General features: G+C 49.5%; 3 protein-coding genes across 4 annotated transcripts; 2 read left to right on the forward strand and 1 right to left on the reverse strand.

Annotated features, from left to right (window-relative positions):
* Positions 1 to 2,913: 2,913 nt before the first annotated feature.
* Positions 2,914 to 15,204, forward strand: P2RX5 (purinergic receptor P2X 5). 2 transcript variants are annotated; one of them, XM_075032852.1, is made up of 12 exons: positions 2,914 to 3,216; positions 5,599 to 5,749; positions 8,950 to 9,069; positions 10,075 to 10,150; positions 10,508 to 10,604; positions 10,990 to 11,070; positions 11,891 to 12,029; positions 12,876 to 13,012; positions 13,299 to 13,392; positions 13,915 to 13,980; positions 14,294 to 14,376; positions 14,824 to 15,204. In XM_075032852.1, exons 1-12 carry the CDS (start codon positions 3,080 to 3,082, stop codon positions 14,897 to 14,899), a joined length of 1,257 nt encoding a protein of 418 aa, XP_074888953.1. In that variant the 5' UTR covers positions 2,914 to 3,079; the 3' UTR covers positions 14,900 to 15,204. The 2 variants fall into 2 exon arrangements, with proteins under 2 accessions (XP_074888953.1, XP_074888954.1); XM_075032853.1 differs by having other exon boundaries at positions 2,919 to 3,216; positions 8,950 to 9,021.
* A 2,906-nt stretch (positions 15,205 to 18,110) lies between these two features.
* On the reverse strand, positions 18,111 to 19,245 carry EMC6 (ER membrane protein complex subunit 6). Its single transcript, XM_075032860.1, has 3 exons — positions 19,111 to 19,245; positions 18,932 to 18,998; positions 18,111 to 18,668 (listed from the first exon to the last, which is right to left on the reverse strand). Exon 3 carries the CDS (start codon positions 18,624 to 18,626, stop codon positions 18,294 to 18,296), a length of 333 nt encoding a protein of 110 aa, XP_074888961.1. The 5' UTR covers positions 18,627 to 18,668; positions 18,932 to 18,998; positions 19,111 to 19,245; the 3' UTR covers positions 18,111 to 18,293.
* TAX1BP3 (Tax1 binding protein 3) lies at positions 19,220 to 22,986 on the forward strand. Its single transcript, XM_075032859.1, has 4 exons — positions 19,220 to 19,351; positions 20,659 to 20,778; positions 21,100 to 21,177; positions 21,392 to 22,986. Exons 1-4 carry the CDS (start codon positions 19,313 to 19,315, stop codon positions 21,527 to 21,529), a joined length of 375 nt encoding a protein of 124 aa, XP_074888960.1. The 5' UTR covers positions 19,220 to 19,312; the 3' UTR covers positions 21,530 to 22,986.
* The last annotated feature ends 286 nt before the right edge of the window (positions 22,987 to 23,272 follow it).

Here is a 23,272-nt window from a genome sequence, read left to right on the forward strand (position 1 = left end):
CTAGCCTGTGCTGAGCAGTATTCAGAATATTCTGAGGTACATTTGATACAAATTGAAGCTTTTTATTCAAAAACAACTATTGCAACTGTGCTTCTACTTGATGGCTCTAAAAAACCAAAAAAAGTATCAGTTTTACATCCTTTTTTTTATTTTGGTGATCAAACCTGGTTGACATCTTCAGGTCACAACTATAGCAGGAACACTTATCACTCTAAGGAACATTTTTTCTAGCCTATGTAAATCCTTTCTCGCATTAATTGACCTAGAAAATAATTACAAAAATTCATAGCAGACCTGTGTCTGTGCCATTAAGTAAAACCAGGCCAGGAGGTAATGCACTGTTTAATTGCTAGCAAGTTTCTTGGTCTGATTTCAGCCTGTGCAGTCGCCCAGACAGATGAGGAAGATGGGGATGGAGTGGGGAGGTCTCTAGACACCACCAAGGGCTGACTTGTCTCTGCTGGTACTTCATTTGTCCATGAACCTGGGTGTCTTTAGTGTAGCAGGAGCAATGGTAGAGGCAGTCCTGAGACGTGGGATATACTTGCTGTTTAGTCCTGTCCCTGGAGCAGTTCCAGCAGGGCCAGGGCAAGCAGATGGTGTTCTTGTAGGACCAGACCCGTGATCAGAAATGCTGTCATCCAGCAGCTTGTGCTTGCAAAGCGTCTCATCTAGGAGCAGACTGGGCAGAAGATCAAGTGGTGGCTCCTTTAGGATGCTCCTGCCTCCATACAGCTCTGGTTCCTGGAGCTGGGTCAGTCTCTCTGTGCCCCAGCACTAACTACTTGGCTCTGGGGTCCGGGCAGTGGCAAGGGAAGATAGGCCGAGACGACCTTTCTTCCTTACTCGTTTCTGGCTTCACAGACTGCTGTGGTCTCCTTCTTCCCTGCAGGACTGCGTTTTCTTGGAGGGCTTCGTCTCCTTTGGTTCTTATATGTTTTAAGATATTTTTAGTTGTGCTTCGGGCTTTCAGACAGAGGATCTTTAAGACTGGAACTAGTGGCAATGTGGTCTGTAGGTATCTGGTACGGAGGGGTGGGTACAATGGCCAAATACTGTTTGAGGGAGAGAGAAACCATGAGAAAGAGGGCTCTAGGTGGGGCTTGGGGAGCAGCCAACATGTTTTGTGAGATAAAGAGGGTCTGCCCATGTAGGGTGTGCAGATAGGGAAAGGAGGGGTCACGGGCAGTGGGAGAAATGAGCAAGACCCAGCCCTTTGCTTGTGCTTGAGGCTGAAGGGTGGCTGCAAAATTTGGGAGCAGGGTTGGGGCGACCCCCGAGCCAGAGGGGCTGGGGTGGCCTTTCCCACCTCTTGGGCCCCAGGGGTGAGCGGACGGGGGGTGCATGGGAGCGGGGGGCTCGCTCCCTCAGCAGCCTGCCCGTCATCCCAGGAGCCCCTCGTGAAAAAGCCACGCGCAGAAGCAATCGCCAGCCGTGGGGCTGGAGCTGGGGAGCGCAGCAGCTGCCGGGTTAAAAGGAGGCCACAGGCAGATTTCTGTTCTAGTTTTGCAGTTGCTGGAGAAAGGGGTGGGGTTTTTTTCGCTTTGCAGAAGGAAACTCTAGGGATGGCTGTGGGGCGAGGGACGAAATGAGGTATTTTGAGGATAGCGTTTCGTTCGTTATTACGCTGTTTGTGAGTCTCTTGTGATTTGGAGCTACCTTGTCACATATTCATTAAAAATCTGATGCACCTGTTTAAATTTGATACGGAATTTAAGGAGGATGAAGGATAAAATTTTCATAAAACCTGAGGTCTTGAGAATGATTCTGCCTGGGAAGAGAGTTGCGTAGGGCAGAGATGTGTGTGCTGGAGCAGATTACCTCGCTGTGCTGCCTGCTGCCTCCGTAGTGTGACCCACTCTCTTGACCTGTGTTCAAGCATGTATCACAGTTGCATACTCTGTAATCTCAAGAGCCTTCCCGGTCCTGACAGAGCCCCGTGAGCTACTTGGGTGCTCATGTGTGAGTTAATTGGGTGCTCATGCATGAATGCTGTAAACCCTGCACTTTATGCCTGATACACCACCCCATGTGTCTGATTAGACTCTCTCTAATAGATTCAGCCTATGGACAGTCCACATCCCATCCTCCCATCAGTGCACAACTATGGGATCCTCCCAGAAAGAGCATGCTTCAGTTTGGATCCCAGCTTGCTGCTGGATCTCCTTTTGATGAGGGACATTAGCTCTTTTAGCCAGGCTGCTGGAATGTCCTGGCTTACGTCATTTTCCACCTCAGAGCTCATTCTGTTTCCCGCTTAGCCCCAAAACGGTGTCCACCCTTCTTGGTTAAAGGGTTAAAGGTTAAATGACCTTCTTGGTCATTTCATGTCCTTGTATATGCACGTGCCTCTGTTAGACTGGGAGTCACTTCTTACAGTACTGGTTAATAAACAACTCTGATCTCAGTGACGGTTAAACTGTTCCTCTCCCTTTGGTATTTTATCAGATGCAATGTTCCGTATGTTTGCCTAGCTCAGCACTCTACTGTACATTTCGGTGAGATGTGATGGTGATTGATCCCTTAACCACATGCAGAATTTATTTATTAGTTTCTTAAGCTGGGTTTTTGGTGGGAGGATGTAGCAGCCAGGCAGGTATTTTGGATGACTGGTAAGGACCCAAGTTCTCATTGCTCATGTAAATGCTTAAGAAATTAAAAATTTAACCAGGTGCTTTGCCATCATGTAGAGGCTGAAGAAAGGCTTTAATACTTAACAGTGAGAGACTATAGCTCTGTCACCTTGGATGCTGTAATGTGACTTCCTGCTATAACATGTTTCATTATGAACATTTTGTGACTGGGGGGGAGAGAATGAAGCCTGGGGGCAAAACTGAGGCGGGGGCTTCCCCAGAGGATGCCTTAGCCGGAAAGCAGCTAAGGAAGGATCTCGTGTTAGTGCAGCTGCTGGTTTCTGACCCGAGAGCTGCTGCCAGCGTGCAGCTGACGGGAGGGAGGAGATGAGCCTTTCGCTCTGAAGGGGTTGGTGTGTCAGGTTTCCATGCAGAGCACGTGTGGATAATGCGAGCTGCAAACGCTGCTGCCTGCTCCAGCCACCGGTACAGAGCGAGCCGGGAGCATGGGGCAGGTGGCTTGGAAGGGTTTATTTCTATCGCTTTTTGATTATAAAACGGAGAAATACGTCATTGCAAAGAACAAGAAGGTGGGGATTCTCTATCGAGTGGTGCAGCTCTCCATCCTGGCTTACCTGGTGGGGTAAGAATCACCCTGCATTTCACATACTGCTGCGGTTGCGTTCGCTTGCTGTGGTGTGATGAAGATTAATGTAGGATACTCTGCGTACAGTGACAGCTTGCTATGCCTTATGATTTTAATGCAGATAGTTATGCTTGTTTATACAGCTGGATTTTTTTTAATGTCTAATAGATTGTATCTGATTTTTCGCCTGCTAGGGATCGCTAGATTCAGCTCTACCTTCCAGATTAACATTAGGTTAAAAATAGATCAAATGGCACTATGGCTTTGTACTGCATTATTTACGCCTTTATTTCTGTATTCAGTGGGAATGGGGCCAAACCTTAACACCTGACTCATTAGAAACAATAGCGTTTATGGCTGTGGTTGCTGAGCCCTGGGACAAACCTGGGTTGTCTGCATGACAGTGTGACATGCTCAAGTCTAAATGGGAGGGAACCAAGCACAAAGTGGCAGATTCCTTTGCTGGAGTGGGCTGCAGCAGCCAGGATTGTGGAGGTTGAAGGCAGCGTGAGTCGGCTGCCTTGCGTTTATTTCAGAGCAGGGCGAGTTGGCATGGAGATAGCTAGAGCACCTCTCGGAAAAGGCCCGGTTCTGCAAGAAGCTGGTCACACTGACATGTAATGAATGCAGCAACACTCCTTGCAGCTTGCAGGCTCGGACCTGGAATTCTCTCGCTGATGTGATGCCTCTGCCATTGCTTCCTGAGTTTCTGAGGCTTTGCAGAAAGTGATTCATAGGTCTTTACCCTCACTGTCTGTGCTTATGAGTTCCTTCACCTTTCTCACACCTCGTGTTTTCACTGATTAAATATAGCAGAGTAATTTTTACATGCTGGCTTTATTTATAGAAAGGTGTACAGTTCCAGAGCCTGCGTTAGTTAGTGGGGCAGAGATGAAGTCTCAGCAGTCTGGCATGTATTAGCTGCTAAAGGAGGAATCCTGTAGATAACATTGCCAAGGACACATCCTCCGTCCAAGAGGGATATAGCACGTCCAGTGACCATGAGTGTTCAGAGACTGTCTGTGCCATACAGGCTTTTCTCTTCCCTGGGCAGTTATTGCCTTCTGCAAACCTTTGGCACTGTCACTGATGGTGCCTGCAGTGACTCCGTTGTGGCTGGGGGCTTATAGTGTATCGCAGAGGTGGTTAGCGTTAGTCTGATGTCTGACGGCTTGATTACGTACCCATACCTGTTCAGGGGCTGGCTCGGGGGTCGTGATCATCAACGCCTCTGGATCCTTTCTTGCATGTAGCTGACATTTCTTCCCTGATTCACTGTGAAAACTGTAAGGGTCTGCTTTTGAGCCCTCCTGGGAGGGGAAAAAACAGGGTTCTTGGGGAAAACAGGAAAGTAGGAGACTTCACAGGGGTGGAGAATGTTATTATTCAGGTTTGTCACAAGTAGCAGGTGAAGGGCAGCATATGTCAGTGCTGCTCAGCCCCAGAGATGGCTGCTTTCCCTTTCTGCATGCAGCAGTGCACTCCAGGTCAGTGCACTGCAAAGGGGAGCCATGCCAGCAAATGCAGCCTGCGTCCCTCTCCCAGAACCTGCCCTGGCACCCTTACCTTCTTCAGGGGTCTGGGTGATTTGTTGTCTTGGCAGGTGACTTTGGCAGTATTGTGGAGAAGCTGGAGGCATTTCATTTAACCCAAAGAAGGTTTCACCCTATGATATGGAGCACTTGGTGCTTCCAGTGGGAAGAAGTAAGCAAAACCTTTTCCTGGAGTGCTTAGCGAGGCAGCAGCTCTTCCAGGTGTGCTAGTGAGAAGCCTGAAGCCCAGTGCAAAGGCCAGGGTACAGTCAGGTTGTTCCCATCACACTGGCTTACAAAAGATCCTGTATCCAGCTGAGAATATTCCCTACATATTTCTGTTAGTGATACGCAGTTCACCTGCTGGAATTGCAGGTCCCCAGCCATGATCTGTTGCTGGACTGGTAGCCTAATGGCAGGCTGCTAAAATGGGAGTGAGTCATGTATTGTGAAACAAACCACACTCTTCACCGCAACTTGCAAAAGCTGATGTTATTTTTCATCTTGAGGAAGACAGAGCCCTGCCTTCCTCTCCTTCCGTGGAGGTTGCTGAGTGTAGCACAGGACAGGGAGGTGGGAGGCTTTGTTTTTTTACCCTGTGACAAGTTACTACACCTTTTGCTGCATGTGAGGTCTTGGTCCTGACTTTTCCTCCAGTGCTGTAGATACGCACAGCTTGTGTCAAAGAGTTTATTCTAAATTTGTAGTGGTGCTTGCAGAGGGTTTGGTGCCATTGGCATGTTTTGGTTTGCCCTTGAACGGTGTTTGGCCTTGGTGTAAATCTTCTCTGGCTTACTTGTTCCCTGACCCCACTTGCTAATGCTGCTGCCTGCTGTTTTCTTTGCAGGTGGGTGTTTGTTGTCAAGAAAGGCTATCAGGACACAGACACGTCCCTCCAGAGCTCTGTCATCACCAAGCTGAAAGGAGTAGCTTTCACCAACACCTCGGAGCTGGGGGAGAGGCTGTGGGATGTTGCAGACTACGTCATCCCTCCACAGGTTGGCATCACCCCACTGCTATTGTCTCTACCATTCAGCTAGAAAGACATCTTCCAGCGTGGTTGCTGGTGGAAAGGCTGAAGTGATGTATCCAGGTCTTTCCTGTGAATAAGCAGGAGGTGGGCTACAAGAAAGCAACGCTATGCTTCTCTTAGGTCTTTCCAGCAAATATCAAAGCAGTCTGGTCTCACAAAGGTCTGTGATACTTGACAAGCAGAACTTTGCAAGCAGAAGTCCCTTGGACTTCAGTGGGTCTGCTCAGCTGAGCAGTGTCTGCTTGCCTCCATTCCTGGGCTAGAGCAGGCATGCATGGGGCAGCCCAAAGTGGGTGCGAGATGGAAAGAAAATGTGGTGCAATTTGAGTGATGAGGGTTGCTTGAAATGTCTCTGGCTAAACCTGCCTTGCTGCTTCCTTGACTTGGACAAAGTGAGATGCATAGCTGATGCTTAAGGGGAAAAGATGGCAGCAGATGTGGCCAGGCACCACGTTGGAAGTTGCCCATCTGTGCTTGCCAGGGCTGTTTGTGCTTTCCCTGCTAGCGTCCACCGTGTGCATGGAAAGGTATGAGGGGAAGATCGGGATGCTGTGCAGACAGGGGGAAGAAAGCTATAAACTGAACAGTTTACTTCTCTGTACATAAGAATAAAACTTCACCTTCCTTCTGCTGCAGCCCACTTCTACTCAGACCTATGGATCTGTGCTTTGTACCTCCACCAATTTCAATGCAAAGCCTCAGTTCAGAGCGACATTTGCTGTGCAGCAGGAAGGCCAGGCAGCGTGCTTGTGGTGCCTCTTGTTCAAGCTGTGTCAAGCCCTGGGATGCTTAGAAGGTGGCTGGTGTGCACATCCAGAAATGAAATGGTGATGCTGACCAGTATTTTAACTCGTCAGATGTTTCTCCTGTGACTCAATGGTCTTGTTACTGCGTGTTGGCTTATTGGGAGCCGTTGTAGTGTGGTGTGCTGAGTAAAGATAGCCAGCTCTGCCTCTGGGCTGGTGTACTCCGCAACGCAGATGTCTGGGCTATGGCATCATGAAGGCAAACATGACTGTGGAGTCAGGCTACAATATTGAATCCAACATTACTGCAGTCTCCCCCAGCATACTTCAGCCTCCAGCAACCCCAGTGATGTTAGACCCTGGGCTCACAGTGAAACTCAGCAACTTCTGTGGGCTGTGAGTGCAAACATAGACATCTCACGAGCTTTCCTGTTCCACGTGCTGATTAATGTTTGTCTGCTGAATGTCTCAGGTCAGCTGTGAGATGTGTCCTGGATGGGTTTTTAGGAGTATCTGAATGCCTGCTACCAGTGCATTAAGTGACCTGCATCTGCTAACTACTGCGTAATCTCTCATTTCACTTTGGAGGGAGAGTCCCTCGCTGTCCTGCTGGATCTGGGTGGGCTGGTTTGTACTGGAGAGATCCAGGTAGCAGAGCGGGAGGCAGTGAGGGCTGGGAGAAACCCCATCTCCTCCACAGAGCAGTGGGCAGCTCTCCTGACCCCACAAGCGCAGCTGCTGACCGACGTGTCCCTCCTGCTGAGGACAGACATACCTGTGTCCCAAAGCGCTGGTGGGATGTGGGGTAACCCCCCCCCCCCCCCCCCGCAAAGCACAGCGAGGGAAGGAGAGCGAGCCAGGTGAGTGTGAGAGCACTGAGTTCTGCTCTCATGAATGGAAACCTGAGATCTCTGATTTTTATGTGCAACAGGCAGGCCTGTGTGTTGGAAGGAGTTTTCTGAGAGACTCTGGAATAAACAGCAGGCACTCAGCTTATTGAAATTCATCCCTGAGGGCCTTCAGACAGGGTGAACCAGTGCCACTTTGGGGTTAAGCTTAATGTAGAGCAGGGATTCACCTGGCAAATCCTTCACTTGTCGCTTTCTTGGGCTTGTTCTCCAACAGGTTTGCAGAAAAGTCTTGTTCCCTGTTGTGGTTCAGTGCAGCCTTGTGGGGTTGGGGGTCCAGAGTTTGCTCCTGATGAGGTATTTTATCACCAGGTGCTCGCTTACACAAGCCACCAGTTATGGGTGGCGGGGCTTGACACACTGCTGGTTCTGGTCATGGGTGAGGGTTTTTCATCCGAGATGCTCGGGGCTGCCCTGCTTCACGCCAGGACTGTAGGCTGGCTCTGATGGTTATGTGTGTCCCCTCGGCATGATGAGGGACAGGCTCCCCAGTGCCGGGGGCTGTCAGGAGACAACCCGTGTTTCTGTAGCTGCCACCTGGTGTTGACCCTCCTCCCTTCCCCACGTGCGCACAGTATGGAGCAGAAATGGTAGAAGCACATGGTTTATTTCGGGATTCATTTCACTTCTGAGTGGCCAACCAGCCTCCATCTGCAGTGCCGTGGTAAGCTGCTTTGTCTCCCCTCTTGCTGACTGTACAACTGTCTTCAGGCTTGTTTTTTCCTGTGGTTTCCTTTGGTGGTTGGTTGTTAAGGGGAAACCATTCAGGGGAAAAGTTAACGGGTTTAACTTTTTGCTGAATGTGGGGAAGGGACCAAATAGAGGCTGTAAATGTGCAAAGACGGGAAGGCTCCGGGACAGGAGTCAGCCGTGCATATTGTGGCTTTGCCTAAATACACAGGAAACACAACGCTGCCAGAAATAAGGATTTGGGGGATGAAAATGCAGTCAAGTCTCTCCTTGCATGTCTCGGGCATCCCAATGGCTTGATAAAGTGATCTGTATTCTCTCTATTACAGCCATGCTAGAAGTTCTGTGTTTTTATCACATGTCCAGAGTGTTGCACTAACTCTGCTCCTGCGCTGTGCCCTGCTGCCTTGCTCTGTGAGCTCAGCCTTGTAACAGCACTGCTGGGGCAGCCAGCCTGACCCTGGCTGAGAACAAACACCCACGGTTCTGCAATGGGACAGGGCCTTTGATCCCTGATCAGGCACTCTGTCCTTATGGAAAAGGAGGACAAGTGCTTGCTGAGCAGCCAGCGAGGCAAGGCTCAGCCATCCTGCTCACCAGATTAACTCAGCCTCTGAAGCAGAACCCCTTAAGCCATAGAGGCTCGCCGACCTCATCCAAACAAATATCCAGACAAAGGGTGCTGTTGTATCTCAGCCTGAAAAGCATCAGGAGAGAGGAAGGTGTTACTGTTCTGCAGAGAACTGCATCCTCCTTGTAACAGGTACTTAAAGAGTAAAACAGTTTTTCTAACTCTTCCTGCCTTACTTTGTTTATTCTAGGGTGAAAATGTCTTCTTTGTCATGACGAATCTGATTGTGACCCCAAACCAGAGGCAAGCCACATGTCCTGAGGTAGGAAGAACTGAGCCCCTTGGCCCCCAGACCCCTACAAAACTGGGGGTAAGAACTGGCAGATGACATCTGGGGAGCAACGAACGCAGGAAGGATGAAAGGCGAATGGTTTTTTTCAGTAGTGTAATATCTCAGTTGGGAAAATCAGACTGGTTACTGCAAACCTGGGAGGTTCAGCTATCATAGTTTCTAGAGGCACTGATCATGTAGAGTCTTGCTGACCTTAGTTGAAGGTGTTGGACATCTGCCCAGCTGGAGATGAGACCAGAGCAGTCATTGCTCGGAGTCAGAAAAGGCCATGGAAAAACAACTTGGAGGTGACTCAGTCTAGTTACGGGTAGAGGTGACTTTCTAAGAGCCCCATCCTGGGAAGAGCTGAACATTCAGGCTTTCGTTACCTTCAGGACGTGGAAAGGTGCTTAGTACCTTCCAGAACGTGCCTTACAGGCCAGAGGCATGAGGTCTTTCTGGGTCGTGTTGAAATGTCCTCTGTGGAGACGTGGTTCAGAATGGGCTGGAGCCTGGGGGAGGAGGACACTGACCGTCCAGGCAGTGTTGTCTCCATGTAGCAGAGATTAATTTTCCATATCACAAGCAAAGAGGTAGCCGAGGTTGAGAGCACAGCTTGCTTGTTCAGGACGCGGCTGTCCTCTAGTGGCTGCATTAACCCGGCATGCAGCCCAGAGAAGGAAGGGTAATTTGGGGCTCAGAAAGGTTGTAGCTTAAATCAAAGGTAGGGTTATCTCTTAAGGTGAAGTACTGTGGCCTCCTGCCTGGTTTTGGCGAGTGCTAGGTGATGTCTGGGTTCTTCCACAGCCTGTCCCTCTCCAGGTTGAGCAGAGCCCCAAAGCACGATGTCACAGCTGAACCGTGGTGTTGCCGGTGGCGTGATGCTGTTGAGCTGTTTGCGTGACCTACAGTTACCACTTCAGCTGCACGTCTTTAGTGTTCACCATCCGATAGAGAATTCACCCCAGATCAGCAGCACTTTCTTACCCCTTTGAGTCTCGTGTCCTGTCACAGGTCTCACTTCTGTCCTCTTCCACTTTGCAGAGTGGCAGCATTCCCGATGCCCTGTGTTACAAGGACGGGGACTGCCTGGCAGGGGAAGCAGTGGTGGCTGGCAATGGTAAGGCAAGGGTCCCTCCTCCTGGGCTGTGTCTGGTAGAGTCATGTTCCTTCAGAGGCATCAGCCTGGTTACAACCCCAGAAATCTCTGATGACAGAGAGTGGCAAGGACTTTCTTTTCTTTACTGTCTTCTATTAAGATTACTGCCTTGCTTACAGCTCCATGGTGGCTGGGCCAGAGCACCCTGGGCTGCTCAGAGAAGCAACAAGAGAGTGGTTGTTCCAGCTGAGAGGCCCTTTTACAGCAGGGAGGAGGGCTTAGGGTAGCAGTGAAAACCACCTGATTTTTGTGTGCCCTGTGGGCAAAGAGAGGAGGTGGCTGCTCTGCGTGACCTTTTCTGTGATGTCTGTGCTGCAGGGGTTAAGACTGGTCGTTGTTCGAAAGACAGGGACAGCATCAGAGGGACTTGTGAGATACTGGCCTGGTGCCCAGTGGAGAAAAGATCCAAGCCCAAGTACGTGGCCACCTTATGCTGTTTCCAAGCTTGAGCTGCTTGGCTTCTGTGTCACTCAGGGCGGTTTCTGGGTTCTCTCTGCTTGGATGCTTGCTTGGATGCTGGCTGTTGCAGTGCAGGAGGGAGCTCTGCATGGCCCCCCGGCAGGACTGGCCCTCTGCTCCCCCCTCCTTAGCTCACTGGCTGTCCCAGGGCTGTTTGCAGCTCTCAGGGCTTCCCTCAGCCTGCACGCTCCTCACCAACTCCTTGCTGGCAGCGTGGGGAAAGTGGCACAGCTGGCCTAGCACCATGGGATGAAACCTACCTGTTTCTAAAATGGCAACTCAAGTTTTAGCACGTGGGCAGGGTGCAGATGTAAAGCAGATAACAAACCCTTCTCTTCCAGGAAACCACTTCTCGCCAGTGCAGAAAACTTCACTGTTTACATCAAGAACTCGATCCGCTTCCCCAAGTTTAAGTTCTCCAAGTGAGTGCAGGTGCTCGGAGATCCCTTTGTCCTCTCCATCACAGAACCAATAACTTTGGTTTGCTCCACTGTCCTTCTGCCTGAGGGCTGGGGTGGGGAGGCTGATATTCCCTCTTCTAAGGTGCAGGGAGAAGCCTTTGGCTTCAGGCTGTGTGGGAACAAGGAAATAGTGAGGGCTTGGAGCTTCTAGAGAGCAACTGGGATAAGGCTGTCCTTCACCAGATGAGGTCTGCAATGGCTCCTACAGCATGGGATGCACCAGAGCTCCTAAGGCAGATGGATCTGTCTGCCAGCCAGTGCATAGTGAGGTTCCTGAGCTGCTTTGGCTTCCAGATGTTCCTCCTCTTCCATAAAAATGAAGGTGCCTGGACATGGCTGGGAAAATGCAAATTTAAAAATATTTGTTTGCATTTGCTGCTACAATATGAACAAAATGAAGAAGAGTAGAACAGAGTGTGTTCCTGCTATTCTCCCAGGCTCAGCTAGACATTTCTAGCACCTTTATTTTTTTCCTTCCTTGAGAAAACCAGGTGGCCGTGGAGTACTCTGGCAACCTGTTCCACGTGAGTCCTTTCTTGAGCCCAGATTCAGCTGGCCTAGTCCCTGCCTGGCCTGGAGGTCATTTCTGTGGGGGCAGCCTGCTTTCCCTGGGCCAGCAGTGGAGAGGCTCGCAAGGTGACAAGGCTGGTGGCAAGGTGCCATATCTGTTGTGCATGAGGGGTGTTGGAAAAGTCTCTTGTCTCTGCAGTCTTGGTGGCGTAGGCTTGTGCAGGCAAGCAGAGAGGGAGGCAAGTTGGATTTCCCTCTTTCCTACGTGCAGGATGAATGTGCTGGCAACCGACAATGAGTCCTACCTGAAGACCTGCCGCTACAGCACAGAGCATCCCTACTGCCCCATCTTCCTCCTGGGGAACATCGTCCGATGGGCTGGGAGCGACTTCCAGGAAATGGCCTCGGAGGTAGGAGTGCCCCTCGGGCTCGTGTGGCTTCCCAGCTGGCCGTACCACTCGCTGGTTGGCCGTGAGGAGAGCCACTGGTGAGCTGGGATCTGCCTCCTGTCCAGGGTGCAGTGGAGAGATGCTGGGTCTTAAAATCACGCTGGTCCCATTTATCTTGTCCCCAGGGAATGAGAGGCAGGCCAATGTAGGTCCTCTGGAAGAGGGGGTCAGGTCAGTTATCTGTTATTCAGGGCTACCCAAACCGCTGCTCTGCCAGCAGGGTTTCTTTGTTTAATTTCAACATTACTACACCATCAGTTTAAACCCAGAACTCTGGAACGCCAGTGGGGCTCCTCTGCTCCGAGAATGCCCCAGGAGGCTTCCCCTGTGGGAAACGGACGCATTTCTGCATGGAGTCGTGGGGCTGCAGCGCCAAAGAAGACTGCGACCCAGTGTGTGTAGCCCGGGGGGGGGAGATGGAGCCAGTCTGAGGCATCCTGGGAAGCACAGGGTGAGAAGAGTGCAGGCTTTGTGCTGGCTTCTGCACTTGTGAACCTCATCCCTGCATGAAAGACCCTCTTCTCTACTGAAGTATGTTACAGCCACTTAAATTAATGAAATCAGTGTCCTGGGATGAGAATCTTCCTAGGATACCAGCACAGAGAAATCTAGGCTTGTGTGTAGAGTAATGTGATTAATATCATAAGCATGAACTGAGCCCATCCAGAAGTGTGTGTCTCATGTCTGTGACCAGAACTGCAGCTGTTCTTGTCCCTGGGGAAAACTTGCCCAAGGATCTGACAAATTTGAAGACACATTAATTGAACTAAGCTTAAAAAACTCACACTGTCTCTCTCTTTCGTTAAGGGTGGTGTGATAGGAATTCAGATTGAATGGAACTGTGATCTTGATAAAGCCCCTTCTGAATGTAATCCTCACTATTCTTTTAGCCGGCTGGATAACAAGTTTGCAGAAAAGTCCATCTCTTCTGGGTACAACTTCAGGTAAGTAAAGAGGAGAATACGATGCAGTACCACGGTTGGGCTGAGCTGGTTTGACTCTCAGGTGTTGGAGGTTGGCCGTGAAGTAGTAGCCGGCCGTGCCAGGCACTGCCCCAGCCAAGCACGCTGCTTTGCAGAGGAGGGGAGGGAGGGACTCATGCTCATGGCAAGCTAAAGCTGTTTTTGATAGAGGAATAGATCTGTTTGAAGAGATAGGTGAACTCAGATGGGTTCTTGTGTGGGGTGGGGTGCAGATGGTGGAGTTAAAATCAGCATCGTTGTATTCCAGGTTTGCCAAATATTACCGGGATGCTGAGGGGGTCGACTACCGGACGCTCATTAAAGCGTATGGAATCCGCTTTGATGTGATGGTGAATGGCAAGGTGAGGTCCCAGGCCAGAATATTTCAGAGCCTGGAGAGAAAAAGGTGGGAGACATTTCTCAGAGGGAAGGCAGCTCTGGGATGAGAACAGCCTCTCTGGCTTGTCATAGGAAAGGGCTCTTGCCATTCATCCATGTGGAGCTAACCCCACATAAGAAAGGAGATGACCTAGAGTGCGGATGAGTCTGCATCTCTTTTACCTAAAAACAGGCTCCTGTAAAGTCTGATAGAAGGAAATACGCCCCAGAGTCTTGCTTTCCATGCGTACACACCGCAGAAAAAAGAAAACTAATCCAGGGGTGACGCAAGCTCAGAAATGCAGCCATGGACAGTTGGACCTGAGACACACAAAGACCTTTAGCCTCCAAGATTGTTCACTGCAAATCTTCCATGGTCATACCTGCTTGTTACTAACAAAACACACCCACAGGCACTAGTAGCTTCCCCTGTGTAACACCGCACCCTTAAATTTGTTTCTTGGGTTGTTCTTTCACCACGTACTTCATGACCTTTTTTCTTTTAGGCAGGGAAATTTAACATCATTCCCACCATTATCAATATCGGTTCGGGGCTTGCTCTCATGGGAGCGGTAAGTGAATGTATTTTCTTAAAGTAACATAGATCCCTCATTTAGGTGGTATGAGGATAAAATGGGACGGTTGGTTTATATTTTCTCCAGCAGAGTTTTTGCTACTCTGACTGCTCAGTCAGGTGCGTGTCTGTGTCCTGTCTTAAAGGCATTTGTTAACATACCTTGTAGTCTAAATGCCCCTAAAATTACATGGCGTATGGAGGAAAACACAGCTCCCACAAGTTATTCTTCTTCCATGCTCATTGCTAATTAGATCAGAACACTTCCTCTTCTACTCTCAAGATGAAACACAAGTTCTTTCTCTTTGCAGGGAGCTTTCTTTTGTGACCTGGTGCTGCTGTATCTGATTAAAAAGAGTAACTTCTATCGAGGCAAAAAATACGAGGAAGTAAAGTAAGTGGGTTTGGCTTTTGTGTTTAAACATAATGGCTTTATTGTTATGACTAATAGAAATAGAAGGAGATACGGGAACACAGTAACCATTAATGGCAAACAAAGGCGAATTCCAGGAAAGTATATTCCTCCAAATGAGTTTAGCTGTTACTCCCTCCCTCCACAATTCATTGCTGCAGTTAGCTGGGGAGCAAAGGAAGGTGCTGTGTCATGGATGGACTATAAATGGCCTTGCACTGTCGGTCCATAATGAGTGAGGAGGGAATTGGGGCAGCTCCAAGAGCTCCAGAGCCTCATGAAATTGAGAACTGGGGCTTTAGCTGTACAGAGGGTGATGGCCTTTGTGGTAAGGTGTGAGAGGCTTGGCTGGGAACCTCTTGCCCACACTGCTTTCTGAAACAAAAATAGCCTGCTTGCCTTGTCTGTCACTTTTGCTTGTTTCCTCAGGTCCAGTTCCAGGAAATCACTATCTAGCCCTACACTGAATGGGAATCAGAGCCCTGACCAGCTCGGTGGGCTCTAGGCACAGCGATGGGTCTGCCAGCTGGACTCATGTTCCAGGAAAACCACGCAGGTGTGAAATCACACCCAGACTGGGAGGTGGAGACACCCCAGACCAGGTCTACTGTCTATTACTGGGATTTCCAGAGGGAAAAAAAAGTCCTTTAAAGAACACCCTTCTTTCCCTGAGATGTTCTCTGGTATCCTGAGCTTGCAACAGTGTGTCGTCGTTATGGATTTATAAAAGGATTTTTATAAAAGGAAAAAGAAGGCACCAAACAAAAGGTTTTGTATCTGTTGATAAATATATCTGTACCTACATCAGTAGCCAGTGTTATCCTGTGGCTGTGCTTTGCTTCCATGTGCGAAAGAGCAGTGATGTGAAACACCACTGGCACTTTGAGGAGGGCTGAGGCCCTGATTCAACCCGTCTCCTGCTCCACTGGCTTGTGGCCACTGCTTCCAGCTCTCGCTTGTGTTACATGCAAGATTAGATGTAAAGCAGCAGGACTGCTCTTGTCGGGAAGTGCAATGAAATGCAGCATTTCAGCAGCTCTCTGAGCCCGGGGGAAAGGGACTTGTTATCCTACAATGCCCGTGCTGGCTGGGCCTGTGTCACAGTGGGGGCAATTACTCTTACTGCAGTGTGCGAGTAAGCATTAGGGCCAGAAACGGTGCTCATCCAGGAAAAGCCTTCGCAACAGCCGCAACAAGGTGCTCTGCTCGTCTCAGGAACAGCAGGAGAAGGTCCTGCGCAGCTCTGAACGGGGAATCAGTTCAGCCACGGCTGGGTCCCAGCTACCTCACTGCTACCCACCGTCTCCGTTTGTAGTTGGCCCAGAAAACCGACATTTCAGAGCACGGAACAGGTAACAGCAGGCAGAGGAGTATTTTGAGGCAAGGCAGGGATAGATGGTTTTGTGGTTCATAGTGTGGGGGTGGGGAAAAGGGGTTAGCGCACTGGAAAGCAACGTGGCACTGGGAATATCTGCACAGGGATGTTCTTAGGTTCTCCCTCCTTTGCTCAGTGGCTGGTGTCATTTGCTCAGGATTGTCCTTTCTGCATCACTTACCGATGGCTCGTGGTGGGGAGAGATCTGACTTAACGCTTCTGCCAGTTTTCGTAGTACCCTGAACTGCACTGCAGACTGAAAAGGGGGGGGGGATATCTATCAGGTGAAACAGACTTTGCTGGGTTCTTCCAAATACACCAACAGGAGGAAAATGTAGCAGACAGATGTCCACTACTTCCAACACTCTGGTAACTTCCAAGAAATACAAGTGCTTCTTTGTTTCTCAACAGAGAACTAAGGCTCACTGCAGCCCATTTTGTGAATTTATGACCATGTGGGGATGTAACTAATCTCAGAAGAGTGCTCATGGAATATCACTGTTTAAAGTTTGCATTTGCTTGAGCTGTCAGGAACCGACCCACCAGCCCCCGAAGACAGTAGGTGAATAAATATTCCTGCCTCATTTAAAGCTTCCACACCGTGGCTTGGTACAAACTGATCAGTGTTCTGTAAATGCCACCAGGTCATCATTGATCAGGAGTCATCATGCTAAAGACTACGTGTTTCTGTGCACTGTTTGAGTATCAACATTTAAAGGAGTCCTGCTGCAGCGTCCTTATGTACTGCTAGGACAGCTATAGAGAGGGCAGTGGTACAGAGAGCTGCTGTGATCGCGTGTTACACACAAACAGAAAAGGCAAGCTGCGCTCACCTCTGCTTTAACTTCTTTAAGGTGGTACAGGTTGGGTCGAAATTAAAACTCACCTCTGTTAGCAGTGGCAAACTCCAAATCCAGTCACCAATAGCAAACCCCACCCAGTCTAGTCCACTCCCTCTGCTTCTGTTCAGATGCAAGTAATTATCAAGTCAAACATTTAGCTAGAATAGAATTACACAGTGGACTTAAAATAATTTAGGATAAGCTGTGTACCTCTGATGCTATAATCACATCCAAAGCTGCCTCTTCATGCCAGAAGTCTCTCCTCCAGGCAACCATGAGTTAATGTGCGTATAACTGACAGGCTGCACTAGTCAGGCCCATTAGAACTACCGCACCAATACAACAGCACAGGCTTCTGACTGTCAGAGCTTAATTCTGTTTGGATAATTTCTAGATGGTGAAACACATGGTGAACGCCACATGTGGCATCAGGCCAAGGCACAACTCACAGAGATCAAGTAGCTCATTGTAATACATAAAGCTGACTGTGCTCTAATTTTTCAACTTGACAAAACAACATCATCTTGTTAGGTGACCAAAGCAATTTCCTGAATTTAAGTCTTCAGGGGCTTCAGGCCCTCAAAAGTCCCTAGAATATTTCCCATTTTTATACCCTCTGTTTAACACAATTCCCACAACCATTGCTGTTGATAAAACAGAACCAGATTCCTTCTCAGGAGCTTGTTTCTTTGATTATTTTTTTTTCCTCCTTGTATTTAACATACAGCAATAAAATTTGTCACTTTAGGGCAATGCTCTCCAAGACTCTTCTGTACAGTGTGTTTTTTAGGTTGCACACACCGCCATCTCTTTGTGATACATACTTACGCTAAGCAAGTTCATTAAACACTAAGTTTGCGGAAGCAGGTCTATAGCAAAGATATTACCTGTACAGCAGGTGACCAAATTTTCCCTTCTGTTCCTGCCAGGGACATATGGAACCACAACACTGCGCTGCTCAATTACAGAAAATGCTAGCAGGCTTACACCTGTGTTCAGCACAGAGTGAGCTGGCAGGTAACAGGACGTTGCACTTACTTGGTCGTGTTTCGTTGGATACAACTGTACTAAAAAGAAGCAAAGTGTTTGACTTGGGAGAGCATTACTTAGTGACTCTTGTGCATGCCAGTGAAAAGTATCTGTGACAATGTCATTTATTGATAGCGTGTACATATAGCAATTGTGGAAATAACATTTGCACTAGCAACTCAATTACATTTCTGTACCAAACCTTCACGTATACTTAAATTACATGCTACTGTGCAGTATTTCCTTGTGCCAGTGGATTATTTTTTAAGAGGGCTGTGCTACACACTGCTTTCATTGGTATTTGCGTGTAGGGACAGGCAGCAAACCTAGAAGGGATTGCAATTGGTGTGTCTTACCCAAAACACAAAGGATACAAGGGACTACGTTAACGTAGTTAACGGTTGTGCCTGCAATTAGGGACAGAAGTTATTCCTTCACCACCAAACAAATATTCCTGGGAGGCATCCAAGTGGTGTTTCACATTCAGTTTAATTAGAACAGTACTACCGATTCATTTGTACTTGGACATAATTTACCGACAAGCGATGAACAACGGTTTAAAAGGTAAGCTGGCCTAGTTGTGTAGATGACTTTTGGCAACAGTCTTTCTGCTTCATTAAAAACCACTGCAGCTACTGCGGCTCCTAGTCGTTTTAGTAGACGTGAACCATGCCGTACAGGAAAGTCCAGAACAGGACATATGTGAAAAGCCCTCCTATAAGCCCCCCCGTGAAAAGCGGCCTCCGGGATTTAAAGTACTTGTTCCATCGTCGTCCGGCTTTTAAGACCAAGAGCACGGAGAGGAGGACGGAAGCCAGGAAGTAGAAGATGAAGCCGTGCAGGCCGGTCAGGCCAAGAATCCCCGCCGTGGCACCCGACAGGGCCGACACAGACGTCCTGCAATAGTCCAGGATGGCGGCGTTCCCCCGCACCGCCGCTTCGCTGATGAACTGCGGCCCTTCGCGTTTGGCCACCACCGCGGCCATGGCTCCCTGCCGGGCTCGGGGACCTCCTCTCTCCCAACGACACTGGGGAAAACGAGACACACACTGTACCGGCCGGGGGTGCGGGTCGGGGGGGGGCGGCGGACTAGCCCGGCGCAGCCCCGCTCCGGGCCGAAGCGAAGAGCCGGGCCCGCGGCACCGGCCCGGTGAACCCGCTCGACTCCGGGGCGGCCGCTGCCCCGAGGCCACCCTCAGGTACACCGTTCCGGAGCGCGGCGGCAGCTCGGAGGCCCGTCGCCCGCGGGGCCCTCCCGCCTTTCTCTCTCTACCCCCCTCCGGCCCGTTACCTCTCATCCACGGCGACGCGCTGCTCCGCGGGACCCTCGCCCGGGTCCGACCTTCACGCCTCACACCCTGCCAAGGGACACCACGCACCGCCCGTCACCGCCGGCCGCCGGCGGGGGCTGAGGGGGGGGGGGGCGGGGGGAAGTAAAACGGGAGACCGAGGCCGCCGGGCCCAACCTACCGCCACGGCGGAGCCTCACGCCTCCCCACCGGAAGCTCCTGTCAGGCATCTTGGCGCGGAGACCGCCGGGAAAGAGAAGCTGATTTCCGGCGCCCGCTCCCCTCCGCCGCGGGGCGAGGCGGTCTCCGATTGGTTGGCGGCGGCGAAGGGGCGGAACCGGGCGAGGCGCTTTTGTTCGGGCGGCGGCAGCGGCGGCGGGGCCATGTCGTACGTACCGGGACAGCCGGTCACCGCCGTGGTGGTGAGACGGGGACGGGACGGGGACAGGGACACCGCGCCGGGGGCTGCTAAGCGGGACGGGGACGGTGGCGGCGGTACCGGTACCGCCCTGCGGGCTGTCACCGGGCGGAGGGGGTTCGGTGGGGGCGGAGGTACCGCCGGAGCGACCCGGGGCAGCGTCCCGGAGCAGCCCCGGCCCGTGGGTGCGTGGGAGGAGTGGGTTAAGGGTGTTGCAGAGCTGCCGGCCCCGGTTGCCGCCTGCCGCCGCTCCTCACCCCCTCTCGGTCAGTGCCGAGCCCGGCCGGAGTAACGGGGTGTGGGGGGGGTCCGGGCGCTGGAGCCACGCACGAAGTTTTCTCCGCTCCCGGGTGGAACGCAGCCGGTGAGCTCGACTTGGTTGCGTCTGTGGAAGGTGTGCTGGGGTGACCGGGCGATCTGTGACCCAGCGCCCTTTGGGAAGGCCGGCAGCGTCCGAGTGGGCCCGTGGGGGAGAGTCAGAGAAGGGTTTGGGGTGGAAGGGACCCTCGTGGGTCACCCAGCGCGACCCCTTGCAGCCAGCAGGGACACCTTTCCCTCGGTCAGGGCGAAGAAGCTGAGTTGGGCGGTTACTGTTTTGGTTAAACCTGTGGCTTTTTATCTCGGCTCAAGAATCGCGCTAGGCTGGCGTTTATATCGCACTTAGGTAATGCGTGAAGTTTGTCAGATGCCCGTGTTCGTCAGACAGCAAGGAACCTGCCTCGGGATTACAAGAGCATGTTGATAAGTTATCTTGAAAAAGAACCATCCTAATAATAGGTTGTTATTCCCACTGATAGGGCTAGGCAGGATCACGAGGCGTGTGGATAAAGAGCAAGATGAGTCTAGCTGTGAGTGACTGCCAGTTATCGGGACGTGACTCATGTTTAAAGAGACCTGCTCTGGTTTTAGCGTTTTCCCCTTGTATCTCTGGGCAAGCGGTAAAGCCGCGAGTAGTTAAGGAGCTTGGCTGTATCACGGCATTGGCTTGCAGATGGTTTCCTGTGCTGCTGTTTTGTGGTAGGGCCTGAGAACAGTTGGGAGCCAACTGTTGTCACCACTGAGGCTGCGTGTGACTGACGGACAGACAGACAGTAACTGCCACGTGATAGTTCTGTGCAGCCAAGGGGTTTTAGAGCTGTCTGCCTACAACATGTAAGCTCACCCAGCTGTGACGCAGCCCGCTCCAGGAGGTTCAGGGTATCTTTGTGAAAGAAAATCTGACTGGGTCTGAAGTATCTGTGTCTTGAGACACACCTGAGATTTCTTCCAGTGATCACAATACTCAGCTATTTTATCTTTTTCTCTTTTCAGCAAAGAATTGAAATACATAAGCTTCGTCAAGGTGACAATTTGATTCTGGGCTTCAGCATTGGAGGTGGCATTGATCAGGATCCTACTCAGAATCCGTTCTCCGAAGACAAGACCGACAAGGTCAGATGGTCTTTGTTTTCTGTAGCAGCCCTCTCTGCAAAATGCTGAGCGTATCCAACTTGCCTAGCAAGCTCGACTCACTTGCGTCTGTATTCCATTCTCTCACACAGTTGACTACGAAAGTTACTCTGTTACCACATTATCATTTGCAGACCAAGTTTACGTTTGCTCTCCACCTTTTCTATTTTCTAACAAAACCCCTGGTTTTAACTAGAATCCCATAATATATATACTACAAAGTATTTTTGCACTGTCAGTAGAATGGCCTTGGGTATTTAATGCTCCCGTATTTAGTAAACGAATGCAATTTTTTTTTCCCAGGGTATCTATGTAACAAGGGTGACGGAAGGAGGCCCAGCAGAAGTTGCAGGACTTCAGATTGGAGATAAGATCATGCAGGTAAACTCCAAGATTAAGACAAATAATGATGTACTACTAGGTGCACACTACAGAGCAGTTTCTGCTGGGGGAAATACTGTCTTCTGGGTGCTTCCCAGGACAGTTTGTGGGGCTTATAAACAAACTGAGCTGTGGCATAAGCGTATCTACTACATAGTGCTGATAGAACACCTGTGAGTCCATGCACCTGCCTCATTTTATGTTTTCTCCCTAGGTGAATGGCTGGGATATGACAATGGTGACCCATGACCAAGCTAGGAAGAGACTGACAAAAAGGAACGAAGAAGTGGTACGGCTGCTGGTGACCAGACAATCTCTCCAGAAGGCTGTGCAACAATCCATGATGTCCTAATCAATCATCAAGTTGGGGAAGGGTTGGGGAGGGAGATACATAGACTGATATCAAGCAAGGAAGCAAATACTAGACCTGAACAGGTTGTCTGGAAGGAATGCATGTTCCTAACTGTGGTAAACACTATTTTTGGGTTGGCTTTTTTTTTTTCCTCTGGTGTAACTGGCAGTAGTAAAACTCTAGTCCCCTCAGCAGAGTGCTTCTCTAAAGTCTTCCCTGCAGGTACATGGTAAGACTTTATTGTAGTCATGGCTTTCAGGAGGACAGGGCAAACCCTAGTTATCTAAGGAAGCAACTGGAAAAGCCTTAACTTTGTCAGGATTCTTTTATAGCACAAAAGCTTCCTATTTTAAGAAGAAATGTAGTTTCTGCTATGGAAGATAAGAAGGTTTGCTTTTAGAAGTGAGCTGTCCTGTCCCCCCATGCTATCACATTAAAATGCCAGAATTAAGAGTTGCCTGCTGCTGTGGGGAGGAGCACTGTACTAATCCCACATTGTGTGCTAGCTAGACAGAGTATGCTGAAGGGTTTGGGGCATTATGGCTTACTGCAAAGACTCCCTGTACAAAGCAGCCTCTTCAGATAAGAAACAACTAAGTAACACACAAGTGTTAGATTAATGCTTGTGAAGTACACTAAAAATTCATAGACACTAGAGTTCAGCTTCACTGGCAGAGTAAAACCTGAATTCTCCTTGTTCCCAAGTAATTTGTAGTATCAAATGAATCAAGTTTAAATGAAAGGACTATGGAGCAGGAAAGAAAACACTTGCTGAACTTATCAAAAGAGCTGTTTGTAGCTGTAGAGTCTGCAGTTCTTCATTCCACTTTGATCTGACTTGAAATGGGAAGGGAGAATTGTGGTCTGTCTTCTAGAAGACTTTGCTTAAATCACTGATTTATCGAGATGAATATGCCAGTAATTTGCAAAAGTGCCTCTTGACCAAATTTAAACTTCTAGTAAGATACTAAGTTGTTTAAATCAACATGCCACAGGATTTAAGATTCTTGCTGCAACACTAAGTTAAATTATCTAGCATCCTAGTGGTTTGTTCACCAGCTAGCTTTACAGTTATCCAAAAACTGGAGTTCTTAATCCCCTTCAGTTGATTTATACATATCTATACTTTCCTTAAGCAGTCTTCAGGTAAGCTGTTGTAAATAGAACATGAGGAGGTGGCAGACTAACTTATTCAGTACATTACTGCTGTGCCATGTACGTATGTTGTGATTAATGCATCTCAGACTGTTCTGTACACACCAGCAGATGCCTATTTACTGTTTTTATATCTACGGAATTACTACAATACTGCTTTTGAATTTTGTAACTTAAGAATTCAGTGGTAAATTTTAAGGCTTTCAAGTTGAAGTTATTTTTGTTACTATAAAGATACACTGCTATTTGTACTGCTATTTCACTTGACTTTACACACAATAAAACAAAGCTGGATTTCCTGAGCTGTTTCTCCTTCCACTTAAGAATGCCACATCACTTGAATGCCTCTGGCTGAGGTGTTTTTTCTGACTTGAAGTGGACTGTGGACTACATCAACACAATGCAGTCTGAGGTTAGTACAGTCTGATTTCACTGGTGGGTAGTTGTAGTGTTAGTGAGCTGTCAGACCTCACCTGGTCTCTAGTGGGGGGAGAAGGGGTTCTACTTTTCCTTAGGTGGACACCTAATAAGACAAGTACAAATGCATAGATTCCGTTCTAGTTCTTTTAAAGGGTATAATCCTTACCT

This window comes from Buteo buteo, chromosome 7 (assembly GCF_964188355.1).
Source record: "Buteo buteo chromosome 7, bButBut1.hap1.1, whole genome shotgun sequence".
Classification (NCBI taxonomy): Eukaryota; Metazoa; Chordata; class Aves; order Accipitriformes; family Accipitridae; genus Buteo; species Buteo buteo.